Source organism: Anolis sagrei, chromosome 2, assembly GCF_037176765.1.
Source record: "Anolis sagrei isolate rAnoSag1 chromosome 2, rAnoSag1.mat, whole genome shotgun sequence".
NCBI lineage: Eukaryota > Metazoa > Chordata > Lepidosauria > Squamata > Dactyloidae > Anolis > Anolis sagrei.
In genome coordinates, this window is record NC_090022.1 from 182,269,635 (window position 1) to 182,289,201 (window position 19,567).

Below are 19,567 nucleotides of genomic sequence, written 5' to 3' on the forward strand. Positions count from 1 at the left end.
GCAATTCAAATTAAAACAAGAGTGGGCTCACTGCTCTCTGGCACAGCCAAGATTCCTATTGAAGATTTTACTTACTTGAGTAAGCCAGCAATGTTCAGTTCCCACACACATAACTAATTGAAATAATTTAGCAAACTGAAATGAAGGGACAAGTCTTTTGGCTGAAGACACCTAGATTCTAATAGCATATAATGCTTAATATGCTATAACAATAAAGATAGTCCACTGTCTTGCATTGCTACTAATGCCAAAATATGGTTAAGCATATCTGTTGAAATAGAAATACAATGATAGCACTAGAATTGCTGTCACCCAGTGTACTAACTCATAGTCTCATGAACTTCCTCCTGTACCAGACCATGCTACAATATTGTAGCTGAAATTCCAGAAAATTTGATAAAAACTATTAAAAGACCAGCAGCGATGAAAAGCATGTGCTTGAAGTGCATTCAAATGAAACTGTTCGATAGGCAGTGTTATTGTAACTGTGCGATAATGACAGCTCTGATGGGAGTGTATGAGCATTAGAAGACTCAAAACATACATTAGCATAGAGTTTTTGCCTAGTAGGAATATTTTATATACAATCATTTTGGTACCATCCATTCTAATGGTGTCACTCTTTGCAGTTTGTACCACTTCACTTCTCCTGATTAAGCTTACACAACTAAACACAGTATCTTCCTACCTTTTCATATTCTTCAAGAACTCCTTTCCTCTTAATATTTTTCTTGGCTAGGAAAATAGCTGCAGATGGAAGAAAGAAAAATAAAGACATCGTGTTTGCACAACTTCAAAAAACAAAATCTGTGTTCAATGAGATGGCCCTTGTTGCAAACATACAGAAATAATCATGAATGGCTTATTTTCCAGAGATGCAACTGTGCCCTGGGAGCATTTGGATAGCCCCTTTAAGGCCTGACTCCACCACATGCCAAACTAGAACTGTTTATTTCTCTAGCTTTTTCCTGATGTATTGTCGAAGGCTTTCATGGCCGGAATCACTGGGTTGTTGTAGGTTTTTTCGGGCTATATGGCCATGGTCTAGAGGCATTCTCTCCTGACGTTTCGCCTGCATCTATGGTAGTGAGGTGATGTGTTCCTGCAAGGTTTTCACCACACATGCGGAAAAGAGAGTACTAACTGCAGTTATATTGGCAGTCAATAATTCATATGGAAATGGCTTTTAAAAGAGTGCAACTGCCTGAATGTGAGTGTCTGTAGTGTGATCCCGCATGCAGAAGTATGTCCAGCAAAGCAGGATCCTATACATCTTGCATCATAACAAGAATTTGTCATTAAATCCTCAGACAACTGCTTCTTATTTAGTCAGGAGAGGGTCAGCTATTGTGGTGTGGTTTTTGAAGAGGCACAAATAGAGGACGAAAGGGAAAAACCTGCCAAGGCGAAGGTGCATCTAGCAAACTGCCTTCCATCTGGAAATGTATGCCGCACTGCAAAAGACCATGTGGATCAAGAATAGGTCTTGACAGTAATTTGTAAAGCCACCACTAATACTCTCCACTTGGAAGACAATCATACTTGGTCACAAGTGATAGCCTATGACAGCATTTCTCAACCTGGGGGTCGGGACCCCTGAGTGGGTCATGAGGGGATGTTAGAGGGGTTGCCAAAGACCACCAGAAAACACAGTATTTTCTGTTTGTCATGGGGTTATGTGAGGGAAGTTTGGCCCAATTCAATCATTGACGGGGTTCTGAATGCTCTTTGATTATAGGTGAACTATAAATCCCAGTAACTACAACTCCCAAATGTCAAGGTCTATTTCCCCCAAATTCCCCAAATTCCATCTGTGTTCATATTTGGGCATATGGAATAATCATGACAAGTTTGCTCCAGATCCATCATTGTTTGAGTCCACAGTGCTCTCTGGATGTAGGTGAACGACAACTCCCAAACTCAAGGTCAAAGCTCATCTATTTTCCCCAGTATTTTTCATTGGTCATGGGAGTTCTGTGTGCCAAGTTTGGTTCATCTCCATCATTGGTAGAGTTCAGAATCCTCTTTGATTGTAGGTGAACTATAAATCCCAGCAACTACAACTCCCAAATGACAATATCAATCTCCTCCGAACCCCACCAGTATTCAAATTTGGGGGTATTGGGTATTTGTGCCAAATTTGGTCAAGTGAATGAAAATACATCCTGCATATCGGATATTTACATGACGATTCATAACAGGAGCTAAACAACAGTTATGAAGTAGCAACTAAAATAATGTTATGATTAGGGGTTACCACAACATGAGGAACTGTATTAAGGGGTCGCGGCATTAGGAAGGTTGTGAATCACTGGCCTATGATTATTTAAACCTCTTTGAATGAAATAGTCAGTGTAGATACTCATGTATAAGTCAACACCATGTATAAGTCAAAGTTTGATGTTTGGATATTATTAAGGTACATTGACCAATTTAAGAAGTTTTGGGGAGTTGATTTTTTTAAACTCAAATTTCTGGACTTGTAAATTCACAATTTAAACAGGAAATATTTAACCCAGCGACAGAATAACAAATGGCACACAGGTAATTAACAGCAACATGAAAAAGAAAAAAGTATACTCATTTCAAAATACAGTCTATGACAGGCATGGCAAAAATGTTTAGAGATTTGGTTTCAGTTCTGTACAATTCTTTTTGTTATTACCGTTATTTTCCATATTATGTTTTGCTTTAATTAAGGCAATTTTGGGAAAGCCTCCAAAGAAGGAGCCTCCACCACACTCCGGGGCAGAGAGTTCCACTGCTGAACAGCTCTCACAGTCAGGAAGTTCTTCCTCATGTTCAGGTGGAATCTCCTTTCTTGTACTTTGAAGCCATTGTTCCGCATCCTAGTCTCCAGGGCAGCAGAAAACAAGCCTGCTCCCTCCTCCCTATGACTTCCCCTCCCATACTTATATAAGTGATTTTAATGTTTGTGTATATTTATAGCTTATGTCCCAGCATTGAATGTTTGCTGTATACATGTTGTGCTCCGCCCTGAGTCCTCTGCAGGGTGAGAAGGGCGCAACATAAATGTTTCAAATAAATAATTAAATCTGGGTTGTTGTAGGTTTTTTTCGGGGTATATAGCCATGTTCTAGAGGCATTCTCTCCTGATATTTCACCTGCATCTATGGCAAGCATCCTCAGAGGTAGTGAGGTCATCACTACCTCACTACCTCTGAGGATGCTTGCCGAGGATGCTTGCCGTAGATGCATCAAATAATTAAATCTGGGTTGTTGTAGGTTTTTTCGAGCTTTATGGCCATGTTTCTAGAGGCATTCTCTCCTGACGTTTCACCTGCATCTATGGCAAGCATCCTCAGAGGTAGTGAGGTCATCACTACCTCACTACCTCTGAGGATGCTTGCCGTAGATGCAGGCGAAACATCAGGAGAGAATGCCTCTAGAACATGGCCATATAGCCCAAAAAACCTACAACAACCCAGTGATTCCAGCCATGAAAGCCTTTGACAATACAATAAATAAATCTCAACATTGATCACAAGTGTGTTTTTAATGCTCTGAATAATCTCAGTGTAGGAGGATCTCCCAGGACTTTGGCACTCAAAACTAGAGGTAGACGATTGCATTTGATATTAGACGGACCAGCTCTTCCTAAATATAATCACCCAAGCATTATGATCTGCTTGGAAGATTCTCGGCACTGTCTACCAGTGGCAGGAGGAGATCAGCTGGAGATACAGAAAAGGACAATCAGCAGTATCTTAACCCCCAAATTCTGGGTTCTCGGAGGCACAACTAGCATTGGCTTCGGTTTTGCTGGAGTGACAAAGTAAAGCTAATTCATCAAAGTTTTTGGAGACCAGCAACCATGGCTTGCCTGAATTTATCCAGACTGGACAAGTGTAGTAAGATATGGTGGTGTTAGTTACTGTATTTGAACTTTTCTTTCATCCTGATGTGTTTGCCTTGCATTGCCATCAACTGCAGCACATTTCAAATTACAGACCCATGTGTGTCTTTACTGTTTGGGTTCATTTGAGGTTTGGGCACTATCTGATGACTTGTTAATTTTTCAGGCTTTTTTAGTATACGCACACTTCATTTCCTCACCTTGCTCAGTACAGAAAACTTGTCACGCACCCCCAGAGAAAGCTATTTCTTTCAAAAGATTCTTCCAGCACTTTTTGTCAACACAAGTCACCCACTCACACCTGCACACTCCTTAAGTGAAATGAAACACTGGAGAAGGCCAACAGCACCCCAAATTTTCCTTCAGTCCTCAAATTTAAGATTGCAGTAACTTCAGTTGAGCTTTAGAAGATATAATTTAAGTATCCAAGAAAAAAAAAGCTGGCATAATTATGAAGGGGATATAAATACAGGTCTTTTTATATAGGTGGGTAAAGTTAAAGGTTTTCCCCTGACATTAAGTCCAGTGGTGTCCGACTCTGGGGGGTTGGTGCTCATCTCCATTTGTAAGCCAAAGAGCTGGCGTTGTCCGTAGACCCCTCCAAGGTCATGTGGCTGGCATGACTGCATGGAGTGCCGTTACCTTCTTGCTGGAGTGGTACCTATAGATCTAATCACATTTGGGGACTTCCGGGTGCATGGTCATGGCGGAGAGACGCACGCACTAGAGCTCTGCAAAAGTGTGTGGGCGATGGGGCTGATCGGGTAGAGCTTGGCTCCCTTCCCCCCTGTGGATCGAGGCAGAGGGGAACAGCGAAACCGGGTGGGTCAGCCGACGGTCCGAAAGGGGGTCCCTTCCTCAAGAGGGGGCTCCTGAAAGGACCCGGTATTGACTCCAAGGTACGGCGGATCGCCCCAAACGCAGCAGACTTACAAATCTGCATATCTCCGGCCGCATGCTCTTTTAAAGCACAGAGAAGGAGAGGAGGAGGTAAGGAACAACTATAAGGAAGGAGGGGGTGTCGGAAGAAAATACTTAAAATACTTTCCCTGAGAAAATAAGGACTACCGTGAAGGAGGAGAAGAAGAGGAAAGAGGGGAGGGGAGAGGAGGCATTAAATGTTAAAGAGTTAAATAGCAATCATCTGGGAACAAAGTTTGGTGAGACTTAAGTACAGCCGGAAGGTTAAAGAGAAACAAGGAGGAGAAGGAGAAAACTGGGAAAAGATAAGGGAAGTTCAGACCCAAAAGCTTAAAATATAAAGTTAAAAGAGCCCAAGGAATTGGAACGAGAGGGAGGAGTGAAAGTCCAGAAAGGAGAATAAAATAATAATAATAATAAGAAAGAAAGATATATGAAGACAAAGAAAGGGACGCAAAATACAGTACAAAGCACAGAGAGATTCTGAAAATATTCTGAAAATATTAAAAGAAATATAGAGAAGTACAGAGAAATACAGAAGTACAGAAACACAGGAACACAGAGGCGATTGAAAGGAATATAGAGGTGATTAATGAATCGAGAAGGAAAAGATCGATTTAAGAAACCAGGCAACTAAGCAACAGAGTTATAGCTAATACATAGTGAGCAAAAAAAACGGAGAAACACAGGGGAACAAAATACCCCAAAGCAACATTAAAGCAACATAAACAAGCCAAAAAAAGAGGAAACTGACCTTGAAGAAGCTCTGTTTTGTCTACGGAGAAGGGGAGGGTGGAATCCAGGAGAGGAGGAGGAGGAGGAGGAGGATTGGCGCTTGGAGGACGCCACGAGGTTAGAAGGGGGAAGTCAAAGGAAAGGTGACCTCGCGGGAAGACACGGCAACGCGAGAGCAGAAGAGAGAAGAGACGAAAGGTTAACCAGGAAGCTAAGGAATAACGCGAGAAGTAGAAGGGAGAATACGAGACTTAGAGCTGAAATAGCTCCCAAGAGGGGGCGAGAGAGAGAGGAAAAAAAAAAAACCGCGAGAACGGGAACAGGAACAGAGAACCGAAGAGACCCAAATAAGGAAGTAAAAGAGAGTACCCCACAGCAGATAGAAGAAAGAAGGGGAAAGAGAAGAAAGCGACGGGGGAAAGAGCGTGGCGAGGCAAGAAGTGAAGAAGGCGCCGGGACGGTGGGAAAAGGAACCAATTTATAGACGGTAAGACGGAGAGAAGAAATAGCAAAAATAAATAATAAATTAATAAATAAATAAATAAATAAATAAAATTAATTAAAAAAATTATTTTTTCTGACAGAAAATTGACAAAGAAAGCATAATAAATATAATAAGAATTATATACTTTATTAAAGGAGGAAAAAATAAATACAAGATTACCAAGAGAAGGACTGGGGTACAGACCACTGTAAGACACTCTATAGAGACAACAAAATGTATAATACAAGAAATAAGGCAGAGAAGACTGACAAGACTGACAAGACTGACAGGACTGACAAGACAGAAAAAATGGAAAAGACAGAAAGAGAACAGAAAGAAACAAAAGGTACAGGAAGAAGAGCATCCATCCTGGAGGAACAGAATTTGAAGGACCTTCTAGAAAAAATGACAGAAAAAGTAATGAAAGAGATCCAAACAGTACAAGAGAAACAAGACCAGGCACAAAAGGCATCCAAAGAACAGATGACTGAATTGAAGAAAGAAATAAAAGAAGAGATAGGAGGAGTAAAGAAAGAACTAACCCTAATGCAGCATGAACTAAAGGAACTGAAAATGGAAAAAAAAGAAATAAAAAAAACGCAAGAGGGCATACAAGAAAAAATGAAGAATTTAGAACAAAAAGCAGCAAGACTGGAAGAGAGGTGTGAAAGAATGGAAACGAAAGAATTGGAATTTCAATTAAGATTGAGAAATATAGATGAAGACCCAAAGGAGAACATAAGAGACAAAGTGATAGAAATCCTAGCAGAACTAATAGAATACACAGATCAAGAAATGCAAGATCAAACGGACAGAGTGTACAGGGTAAATTCTAACTTCGCAACGAGAAATAGAGTCGCAAGAGACGTGGTGGTACATTTTGCAAAAAAATCAACAAGAGACGAAATTCTGAAGATAAATAATAGAAGAACAGTCTATTACAAAGGGAAGAAAATCATCATACTGAAGGAGTTTCCAAATGCGATAATTGCAAGAAGAAGAAAATATAATTTTCTAACAGAGGAATTAAAAAACTACAAGATAAGGTATAGATGGGAAAGAGAGGAAGGACTAATGGCCACGTACAGAGAGCAAAGGTATTGGATTAAAAACGTAGAAAGAGCCAAGGAGTTTCTGGAGAAGATAAGAAGAGAAGAGACAGTGAGAGAAAGAGCCCTAAAGAGAGAAAAAATGAAGAAAAGAGACAGAGAAGAGAGAGGAGGAGAAAGAGACAACGAGAAAGAAGATTTAAAAAAGAATGGAGAAAATGGAAATAAAGAAGACAATAACAATCAGGATGGACTGGAAGGAAAGAATGATAGAGAAGAAAACCAAACAGAAGGAGGTGCACAAGGAGGAGAGATAGAGGAAAAGAGTCAGGAAGAGACTGAGGGAGAGGATACAGAGGAGGAGGAGAAGGACGAGAAAGAAGAGAAAAGAAAAGACATAACAGACCAAGAAAAATAAAGATGAATGAATTAAAAATATACTCAAACAATATTAATGGTATTAATGCTCCGGAGAAAAAAAATAAAATCTTTAACAGACTGAAAAAAAAAAGATTCCATATTGTGGCTTTGCAAGAAACCCACATAAAGCGAGAACACATAACTCAATTAGAAAACAAAGGGTTAGGACAAACATTTATATCAGCACCTCAAGAAAAGAAAAAGGGGGTGATGACTTATGTAGATAGCAACATCCCAGCGGAACTCGCATTTAAAGACGAGGAAGGGAGAATGGTGGGAGTCAACATTAAAATTAAAAATCAAAAAATATTAATTTGTAATATTTATGCCCCCAATGAATCAAAAATAAAATTTACAGAACAACTCAAGAAAAATATAGAGGAACATACTTATGATCAATTAATCATCCTGGGAGACTTTAATGGGGTCATTGATAGGGACCTAGATAGAAGCAAACAAAATTACACGACCAAGAAAAGTAAAGATAAAGGGAACCTACCGAAAATATTGATAAAATGGTTAGAAAAACTAAAACTAAAGGATATATGGAGATTTAAAAATGGGGACAGAAAGGACTACACATACTATTCGGCCAGATTTCAAAATTGGTCAAGAATCGATATGGCATGGGCTTCACCGCAAATTTTAGGGAACGTGTCTAATATACAAATTACACCCAGATTAGATTCGGATCATTGCCCCATTGAAATAAAAATTGAATTGGCAGAAAAAACAAGGAGGTGGAGATTAGACGAAAACTTAATAAAAAAAGAAGAAGATATAGAGAAAAATAAAAAGATTATAAGAGAATATTTTGAGATAAATGATAATCCAGAGACAAATATACTGACTTTATGGGAAGCAAGTAAAGCAGTGTTAAGGGGAAACTTTATTCAACAAAAAGCAATAAAAAACAAACAAAAATACCAGAAAATCAAGGAAATTATGGGTGAAATAAGGAAAGAAGAGGAAAACTTAAAGAAGAACCCTAAGAAGAAGGAAATAATTAGAAAACTAGAATATTTGCGTAAACAATTAGATTATTTAGAATTAGAGGAGAGAGAAAAACAGCTGAAATACATAAAACAAGACTTTTTTCTAAATGCAAATAAATCAGGAAAATGGTTAGCCAACAAACTAAGGAAAAGAAAAGAAAAAACACATATAGCTAAATTAAAAAATGGCGACAAAGAGTACACACAGGAAGAGGAAATAAGAAAACAATTCTTTGATTTCTATAAAAAATTATATCAAGATGAAAAAATAGATCAGGAAAAGATCCACCAATACCTAGGGAAGCAGAAAATACAAAAAATAACAGACGAACAAAGAGAAATATTAAATAAAGAAATATCGGAACAAGAGATAATAACAGCAATAAGAAATTTAAAACCCAATAAAGCCCCAGGTCCTGATGGCCTATCCTCAGGTTTTTATAAAATATTCTACCAAGAACTAACACCCTATTTAAAAAAGATAATGAATAATATAAGAATAAACAAAGAAATACCCAATTCATGGAAACAAGCGAATATAACGGTAATCCATAAAGAGAACTCCAACCCAGAAGAAGTAAAAAATTATAGGCCTATATCCTTGTTAAATGTAGACTACAAAATTTTCAGTAACATTCTAGCAGAGAGATTAAAGAAGGTCCTTATCACACATATAGATGAAGATCAGGCGGGCTTCTTACCCAATAGACATCAAAAAGAGAACGTTAGGACAATAATAGATTTAATTGAGTACTATGAAACTAACATCCAAAAAAAAGTAATGTTTATAGCAGTAGATGCTGAAAAAGCATTTGATAACGTTAATTGGAATTTTTTCAAAAGTTTAATTAAAGAATTGGATATGGGATATTATTTTCAAAATGCGGTAGAGGCCATATACGAGAATCAAGAGGCAAAAGTTATAGTAAACGGAAAGGAAACGGAAAAAATAAAGATAGAGAAAGGAACGAGACAGGGATGCCCCCTCTCCCCCCTAATTTTTATTTTAACACTGGAAGTCTTATTAAAAAAAATAAGAGAGGAAAAAAAATTGGCAGGGGCGAAAATTCAAGGTCAAGAATATAAGTACAAAGCCTTCGCGGATGATATAATTTGCATTATAGAAAACCCAAAAACAAAATTAGACCAATGGTTAGGAGAAATAAAAAGTTTTGGGGAAGTCGCAGGATTTAAAATTAATCTAGAAAAAACGAAAGCAATAACAAAAAATATAGATAAGAAGGAACAAGAAGAAATAGGGAGAAAATGGAATATACAAATAGTAACAAAACTAAAATATTTAGGAATCAACTTAACAGCGAAGAATCTACACTTGCTGCAAAACAATTACCTAAACAAATGGAAGGAAATCAAAAAAGATATGGAAAATTGGAAAAATAAAAATCTATCATTATTAGGAAGGATAGCGACAATCAAAATGAAAGTACTACCGAAAATGATATTTATTTTTCAAAATTTGCCAATAATAAGAAATATGAAATTATTTAAAGATTGGAATAAAGATATAAAGAAATTTATTTAGAACAACAAAAAACCAAGAATCCATTACAACAATTTAATAGAACAGAAGGATAAGGGAGGGCTAGCAGCGCCAGATTTGAAACTTTATTACGAAGCAAGCGCACTAGTCTGGGCCAGAGATTGGGCAATGTTAAAAAAGAAAAAATTATTGACATTAGAAGGAGGAGATTTAAGGGGAGGGTGGCATCTCTACATTTGGTATAAGGGGAGGGAAAAGGAAAAAAATTTTGGGAATCACTTTGTAAGATCCGCAGTTTCGAAAGTATGGGAAAAATATAAAAAGAAATTTCATACAAAGACACCATTATGGGTATCACCATCGGAGGCAACTCAAAGGAGATGTATGGGGTGGAATGATTGGCCAAAATACAAAGAAATTCTGAAAGATTATCAAGGAGAATTAATACTAAAGGAACAACAGGAACTAATTACTATAGATAAAAAAATATCATGGCTACAATACTGGCAAATCAAAGAGAAGTACAAATTAGACAAAGAAGTAGGGTTCTCAAAAGGTAGGGAATTTTGGGATAAAATACTAGAAACAGAAAGGAAACTAATAACTAAATTATACAAACAACTTTTAGAATGGCAATTAGAATCTAAAAAAGACAAAAACTACATGAAAAGATGGAATGAAAATCTAAGAAGAAGCATTAGACAATCAGAATGGAAGGAAATTTGGAGGAAAGGACTAAAATATACATATGCCACAGATCTCAGGGAAAACTGGATTAAGATGACCTTAAGATGGTATTTAACCCCAAAAAAATTAGGGAAAATATATAATAACACAAGCTCGAGCTGCTGGAAATGCAAGAAGAAAGAAGGTTCCTACTATCATATGTGGTGGACCTGCGAAAAAGCGAAAGACTATTGGAAGAAGATACAGAAAGAAATACAAAATATGTTAAAAATAAAACTACCATTGAAACCAGAGCTGTTTCTTTTGGGAATGTATGATAATAATATAGAAAAAAATAAAGATAAAATATTATTTTTAGCAATAACGGCTGCAAGGATGTGCTATGCAAAAAAATGGAGGCAAACAGAAATACCAGAAATAGATGATTGGAGAATAAAAATGTTGGACATTAGTAACCTAGACAGACTGACTTTTCTATTACTGAAAAATAAGGAAAGTGGAAGAAAAGAAACAGACTGGAAAGAAGTCACCGAATACTTGAGGGAAAAGAAGAAAGAGACAATGATTTAGAGGGAAAAGAAGAAATTAAGGAAGAAAATCAAAAACAAAAAAAAAAGAGGGGAAAGAAAACTTAGAAGAGAAGAAAACTTAGAAGAGAAGAAGAAACAAAAATTTGGGTCTTTTTCTTTGTTGTTTTCACTTTTATTGTCTATTCTATGACAAGATGAAACCGAATGAACAGAAGATTTTTGGAAGACACCAGGAGGTCGAAACACTCCTATTTTATTTTCCTCACATTTTTTTTTCTTTTTCTTTTTTTTTTCTTTCTTTCTTTTTTCTTTTTTATCTTTACTTCTCTATTCTTTTCACTCTTCAATACTCTTTTTTTTTTTTTCTTTTTTCTTTTCTCTTTCTCTCTTTCTTTTTACCTATAAACATACTTTGTATGAAAAAACTTCAATAAAGATTATTTGAAAAAAAAAGATCTAATCACATTTGCATGTTTTCGAACTGCTAGATTGGCAGAAGCTGGGGCTAACAGCAGGAGCTCACCCTGCCCCCTGGATTTGAACCTGTGACCTTTTAGTAAGCAAGTTCAGTAGCTCAGCGGTTTAACCCACTGTGCCACCGTGGCCCCTATTTTGATATAGGGTGGGACAGAAATATTATCGTCCATGCACCTAGTATGTCAATACACATATTCAAATGCCATCATACATTAAAAAAAACTTCTTGTCTGTGGAATTCTGCTACGGAAGGTGGAGGACTTATAGCCTAGACATTTTACTAAAGTGTGTCATTATGTGTGATCTCTCACAATTATGACTGAAAACTAGGGTTTTTCAGCTATAGAAACCCGCTGTGTGATCTTTGCGAAGTCATATTCTTTCAGCCTCACAGGAAGGCCCATATCAGAGGAGTTTGCTCTCCATTTCTGATTGAAATAGTAGCTTGAATGAAGAGTGAAGACTCCAGAGTCAAGATAAATGTAAACTTTTTCTTCAGAGATGATTGCACATGCAAATACTATTAGAATTCTACTCTAAAGGAGCATTTCCCAGGATTGTTGTAGGATTTTCGGGCTTTATGGCCATATTCTAGAAGCTTCTAGAACATGGCCATACAGCCCGAAAAACCTACAACAACCCAGTGATTCTGGCCATGAAAGCTTTCGACAATACATTTCCCAAGATGCACCTGTCATTTAGTTTCAACATTAAGATAGAGAGAGTCCCACCACTATTAGAACTTACCATAGTCTGTATCATCTGCTGCCCATTGTTGGGTTGGCCAAAAGTAGGGTGTCTGCAGGAAAGAAGAATCACAAAAAGTTATCAATATGTTAACAACCATGTTTTCTTCAACCGTTCTAGAAGCTGCCATCATCCTGTATGGTGTTGTTGCAAATGTACCCACTCAACCAAAACAATTTATCTTCCTTATCTCAGCTTCATCCTTTTTTACTTGCTCCTCCACACTACTGGAATAATCTCCCTAAACAGCTGCAGACTGCTCCTTCCCATTTTGTTTTTAAACCTCTATTTAAAAAAATTTAAAATTATTATTATCCTACTTTTATCTCCAGATTGAGATGCAAAACAGCTCACAACATTTTTAAAAAAACCATGCAATCTTGTTTATTTGCTTCTTTTTTGCTCCTGAATACCGGAATCCAGCTCTCTTTGCTCAATGGCCCATTACTTTGGTCAGCATACCATATTTCAAGGCCACACTCCCACCCCCAATTTTTTTTTGGAGAGTAAGGGGAAGGGGGCGACTATTACGTGCAGCTACAGAAGTTCCCTCCGCTGGTAGCTGAGATAAGTCCTGGAACTCCCTCCCTAAAGATATCAGACAGGCCCCTACCTTGGCAGTCTTTAGGAAGAACTTGAAGACCTGGCTGTTCCGATGTGCCTTTCCAGAATAGGAAAACTCCAGTAACATGTCCCAGAAGCACTTTCTTAGAGTTTAAGATTGCCCGCACACTGCACTTACCCTAAAACCCGATATACCACCTGTCACATCAGCACTTTTAACCTGTACCCATTACATTGGCCCGGCCCTGTTTTTTGTGTTTTTGGTGTATTGTTTTATTGTTTTGTTGTTTGATGTTGCTTTAATTGCTTTGATTTGCTTTAAGTTGTGTATTTTGTTATGCTATGTTTTTATTGAAGCCTTGGCCTGTGTAAGCCGCATCGAGTCCTTCGGAAGATGCTAGCGGGGTACAAATAAAGTTAATAATATAATAATAATAGTTGCAAAGCCACCGGCTCACCCATGGGGGAGAGTTATGGGGCCTCCCTCAGCTGGTAACAGTGGGTATACGATCAAGTGAGTCTTCACCCACCCGAGCACCTACCTGCGAGAACTGTGGGGTTTTCCTTGGCTGGTGGCAACCAAGGAAAGCCCCATAGTTCTCATGCCTTCATCCACCATTGAGCCTGTCCCTTGAAGCTACGGAGTGTGACTATTATGTGAGGAACTCAAAAATCCCAGTTTTATCACCTCAATAACTGGAGTGCAACTATTACACCATGACGATTATGACACAATGAAATACAGTATTATACAACTCCAGAATTTGTGTGTGTGTGTGTGTGTGTGTGTGTGTATTCACCATATACTGTAGAATAATGAAATCTATGTTTAGAGAACGGAATTAATTTTATTTAGTTTTGTGCTCGTGTATTAATGTAATGCAACAACTAGCACAACTCTCAAATTCAGAAGGACTGGAAATGAACTTGAAGAAAATGAAATAGATAAAAAAATTAGACTGTACTTGGTCAACAAGTACAGTCTAATAATTTGGCAAATGACAAATGGCCAAGAAGACACAAGGCTACTTGGGTGGCTTTTAATCAAAACCGGACAGTGCTGACAGTTGATGAGCTGCCAGACACTACAGTCTTACCAGCAATGTTATACACATCTGAAACATGGGCAACAACAAAGTTAGAGGAGGAAATCCTGGTGGTGACTCAGAGAGCAATGGAAAGAAGAATGTGTGGTGTGACAATAAGAGATAAAGTCAGCAATAAAGAGCTGCATCAAAGAACTGGGGTAAGTGACATGGTCAATGAAATCTATGAGGGAAAAAGAAGGTGGGCAGGGCATATACCATGAACAAAAGAAAACCAATGGACATGTCAACTAACAAACTGGATACCAAGAGACCACAAGCGGTCTTTGGGCAGACCTCGTACTCGATGGAATGAACCAACGGTTAAGCTATTCACCCAGAAAAGAAAAGCACAGGATCGTATATTTTGGCAAATGATGGATTTGTGTGAAACCCAAAGGAGTGGACTGACAACAAATCAGATAGGATAGGATTAATATATTAAATTTAATTATATCTGTATTTTTTAGTGAAGCCCCTGAGAAAGATCAACTCTGTAAGTCACTGAAATGTATTGGGCCTTTAAAAAATAAAGCAAATGACCATCTATCAGTGCATGTCCTGATCAGCTTTAACTTTCAAACTTGTTCATCAGTTCTCTAATTGTGACTGGACTGCAATCTCAACATCACTCACCATTAGCATTGAAGGCTAGGCCTGATGGGAACTAAAGTCCAACTTCTGAGGGACCATGTTTCCCCATCTCAAAATCCCATTGGTCTAAATCCCAGTATCCCAATATCTCACCCACTCACCTGAAATCTGTAGAGACTGCTGTCTGGTCTGAGAGTGAGATTCTTTGGGCTTTGAAGAGGATAGATGTATCCATACTGGATAAACAGGCACCCCAAATTGAGGGCTTCTAAAAAGAGAGTTCGCTAGTTTCATTAGTATATACATAGTAGAGCCAAACATTAAGAAACAACCACTATTCGGAAGATTGTAGACTTTGCAAACCGCTATCCTCACCATACCATGAATGTCTATCAAATAATCAGCTGACTTTATGATCTTACCCACCTTCATTTGTAATCTGCAGGCGCTGAGCGAGCCACTGTAATATATCAATACCTGCAAGGCAAGGATAATAGTGTAAATCATCAGAAACAAGATTTTTCACATTCTAACCTCAGTAGCTTTCTAACAGTAACTATACAGATGCCTTGAGAAAAGAACCAACACATCCAGTCATCTGCCTTTCATGATATGGTCGCTCATATATTTACAAGTCATTTATTTGCAATAGGACTCTTCAGATACAGCCAGGGGCGGCTCAACCCATTACGTAAAGTAAGCATTTGCAGGATAGTTGATTTTGCCAAGGGCCACTCTTGAGGCGCTCTTGGGGGGAAATAGACCTTGACATATGTGAGTTGTAGTTACTGGGATGTATAGTTCACCTACAATCAAAGAGCATTCTGAACTCCACCAATGATGGAATTGAACCAAATATGGGACACAGAACTCCCACAACGAACAGAAAATATATATCAGTGATTGGTTGGAGGGGAGGGGCGCCAAAATACTGTTTGCTTACTGTTGAAAATTACCTAGGGCCACCTCTGGTAACAGCCATGAGATAATAGGCTGCCAACAGAAAATCATCTTTTTCAGGGAGATTAAAATGGCTAGAAAAGAGGACAGCTGCATATAGTGCATGCACATGGCACTCATTCATCCTGATGACAGATTTTGAAAGTTTTCGTATCATTCCATATGCTCACAAAATCTGATTGAGTAGTGAGAAGAGTAGCATAACAGCAATATAAGACTTCTAATGAATACTAGGTGCTGTAGGCTATATTTCAGAGGAAATTCCTTGCCAAAGAAGATCCTACGGAAATCTTGGGTTTGCCTGAAGTTGACAGGTGACCTGAAGGCACATACATACAACCTTATGAGAAAATCTCTGATCAAGAAAGAGTCAAAGAACAGATGGAATGGTTGCTTACCTGTAACCATGTTTCTTCCAGTGGTCATCTGTGTAATTTGCAGTTACGTGCAACTTTCACAGAACCCACAAAGAAGAAAAATGGTGCACTGATAACCTCCCAAGGGGTAGAGTAGATGTGTAATTGCAGCTCATGCTTAATGGTAGGGATGGGGATGATAAAGCTCTCCAGAAGTGGTTGGACTGCAGCTCACATCAGCCATAGCTGATGTTTTTTAAATGTTAGTATGTTTTAATGGATTTTTACTGTGAATTTTTAATCGTTTACATTTAATTCTATTTTAATGTTTGCATATTTGTATGTTTTAAATTGTATGCTAATGCTTTTATGTTAAACCGCTTTGAGTCTCCTTTGGGAAAGATAAAGCGGAATATAAATAATAATAATAATAATAATTATTATTATTATTATTATTATTATTTGAAACACAAGAAGATGAGTCCACAGCAGATACTCTGCTAGCTGTTGTATTGGATCACATGTTGGACACTTCCCAATTGTCTAGGACTGTGTGATGCATCGGTGAATAATGCCTGCAGATCCCAGTAAGGTGGCCTTCTGCTGCTGGCAGATGGTAATCTTGTCAGCACTGATTGCATTTAAGTGCAGGCCAAGGCCTTTAGGCACTGCACCCAGTGTGCCGATCACCACTGGGACCACCTTGACTGGCTTGTAGCAGAGTCTTTGCAGGTTGATAAATTATTATTATTATTATTAGCCAGCATAGTCAGTTGCAATAAATTCAGAATGCTGGAAGCTGCAGTCAACAACATTTGGAGCATAACATGATTTCCACTCCTGCCCTACAGTTGTGTTAGTGTGCATATGTAGTGAATCACTATTAAGCTATCGATTGTTGAGCACTGAACACACTGAGATAAACCACCCCACAACTGCACCAAAAAAAAAATAAACCAAACTGCACCCAGGGAATTTACAACCCAACTCAATCCCTCTGACAGTTTGAGTGAGCCTTGTGAGAAATTGCATGTAACTTCTTTATCTTTTCACACAAAAAATAATTCTGCAAAATCCTATTAACCTTTAGTTGACTACTCCTTCACCTTGGAATTTTAAAGACACTTGTGTGGTGACTATTGTAGTCCTAATGATCAAAATCCGCTCCTGTGTTCAAACCTCCCTGGTTCCTGCTACTTCACAATACAGATGTTTTGTTGTGTAATTTCTTTACAGACGAACGCTATTCAGATACCCAGTGGAAAGACAAAATTATCAGCCTACGCAAGGGGAAACGGAAATGGAATTATATACTCTTGACAAGGTAGGAACATATTATTTCCTGCATGAAAGAGAAAGGTCAAGCTAGCCAGGAACTGTGCAATTCAATTAGAGGACACAAAGAAAGAATTCAGGTTTGAAAGGCTGAAGAGTGCAACCTGTGGGGGAGGACAAGGTAAAAAAGATTTATACAATTAATCGGAAAGGTTTAGTCACCATGTTCTATAGCAGTAAATCAGCGAACAGTAGAAGCAGAGTTTTTGGCAAGGAAAAATATGATTTGTAAAGACATTGTTTGCTTAATGGGTTCTTTAAAAAACAAGAAGAATATATGTAAACAACTATAGGTAATCGAAGGCTTTCATGGCCGGAAACACTGGGTTGTTGTAGGTTTTTTTGGGCTATATGGCCATGTTCTAGAGGCATTCTCTCCTGACGTTTCTCCTGCATCTATGGCAAGCATCCTCAGAGGTAGTGAGGTCTGTTGGAACTAGGAAAATGGGTTTATATATCTGTGGAAAGACCAGGGTGGGAGAAAGGACTCTTGTCTGCTGGAGGTAGGTGTGAATGTTTCAACTGACCACCTTGATTAGCATTTGAGAGCCTGGAAATGCCTGGAGCAATCTTTTGTTGAGAGGTGTGGAAAGACCCTGGTCTTTCCACAGCTATATAAACACATTTTCCTAGTTCCAACAGACCTCACTACCTCTGAGGATGCTTGCCATAGATGCAGGCGAAACGTCAGGAGAGAATGCCTCTAGAACATGGCCATATAACCTGAAAAAACCTACAACCCAACTATAGGTAGACTTCCATTGATGGAAATAATTCCATTTCCAGAATCGGCAGATGTTTCCATCTCTTCTCCCATACCCTCCATCTGCCATCAATGGGATTTTCTTCTTCCTTTTTCTATCATTTTTCCATGATGCTTGGAAACCTTCAGGTTTTCAGGCATGATGGAGAACAGATACATATTGAAAGTGCATGTGGGATACAGAGTGAATTACACTCAACTCCACATTCGCTGGGGTTAGGGGCACAGGATACTTGCAAAAGTGTAAAACCACAAATAAAAAATATTACTCGTTTTACCTCAAATAACCTACCCCCGGCGGTACAGCAGGTTAAACCACTGAGTAGCTGAACTTGCTGACCAAAAGGTCGGTGGCTTGAATCCAGAGAATGGAGTGAGCTCCCACTGTTAGCCCCAGTTTCTGCCAATCTAGCAGTTCGAAAACATGCAAATGTGAATTGATCAATAGGTATCGCTTTAGCGACAAGGTAATGATGCTCCATGCAGTCATCCGGCCACATGACCTTGGAGGTGTCTATGGACAACACCGGCTCTTTGGCTTAGAAACTGAGATGAGCACCACTCCCCAGAGTTGGACACAACTAGACTTCATGTCAGGGGAAACCTTTACCTTTACTTTATGTCCTCCAGTATGATTCTCTGGTCAACTTCCAGCAGAACCTGATCAAAAAGTTGTGCTGGAGGACTTTACATGTATTCCCACTAGGAATCTATAGGTCCTCCACTGTTAATTTCCATGTAATCAAATGCACAAATTATCAAATTCACAAAAGGCAAGCTCATAAATGTGGAGAGCCCACTGTACATTAATTGATTCTAGTCATACCTTGTTAACATTTTGCCATTTTGGTAGATAAAGTAAAACTATAGTATTATCATCACCATTATGTTGTTATTGTTGAAATAAGTCACCCCTAGTTCTACTATCTTATATTTCACACTGTGGTTTGGGATGAGTTTGATCTTTAGAAACGCACCTACTCCCTGAGCAAATACTAATCCTCATCACCAAATGCTGCCAAGGTGGAGATTAAAATGTTAACCTTTGCTGACATTATACTGAGCACTTGAGATTTGCACCAGCAATCCAGTGCTCTTATCCCTATTGAACCGCTTCCTGAAATAGATGAAATTAAAAGATTAGACTGTCATTCAGACCTGACCTAAGCAACCCAGCTTGCACCTGTTCTTCTCCCTGAATAGGCAATGCCATCACATAAATGGAGCTGTTTATTCAAGGGCTTAAGATCTCTAATTTCTTCACTTTATTCACAAATAAAATAGAAGAGGGGATTTCAACCATCTGCACCAAATCAATGCAGTGCTGGTAGGGCTATATAGTCTCAAGATGTTAAAGTTTAAAGGTTATCAATCAAATTGTATTTGGGAAACAAATGACACATACTTTTCAGATACATATAGCCAAGCAAAATCAGAGTGTGGTCAAAAACAACAGAGTGTGATCAAGGACAACATCAGACAGGCAA

General features: G+C 38.4%; 1 protein-coding gene across 4 annotated transcripts in view; it reads right to left on the reverse strand.

The window, feature by feature from the left end:
- RGS9 (regulator of G protein signaling 9) overlaps positions 1-19,567 on the reverse strand; it is a 115,496-nt gene that overhangs the window by 70,510 nt on the left and 25,419 nt on the right. For all 4 annotated transcript variants that reach the window (XM_060763047.2, XM_060763052.2, XM_060763051.2 and 1 more), the window contains exons 3-6: positions 15,093-15,143; positions 14,828-14,934; positions 12,424-12,475; positions 689-747 (exon numbers count right to left, since the gene is read on the reverse strand). In XM_060763047.2, the coding sequence (XP_060619030.2) occupies positions 689-747; positions 12,424-12,475; positions 14,828-14,934; positions 15,093-15,143 (269 nt within the window). The remainder of the gene's footprint in view (positions 1-688; positions 748-12,423; positions 12,476-14,827; positions 14,935-15,092; positions 15,144-19,567) is intronic.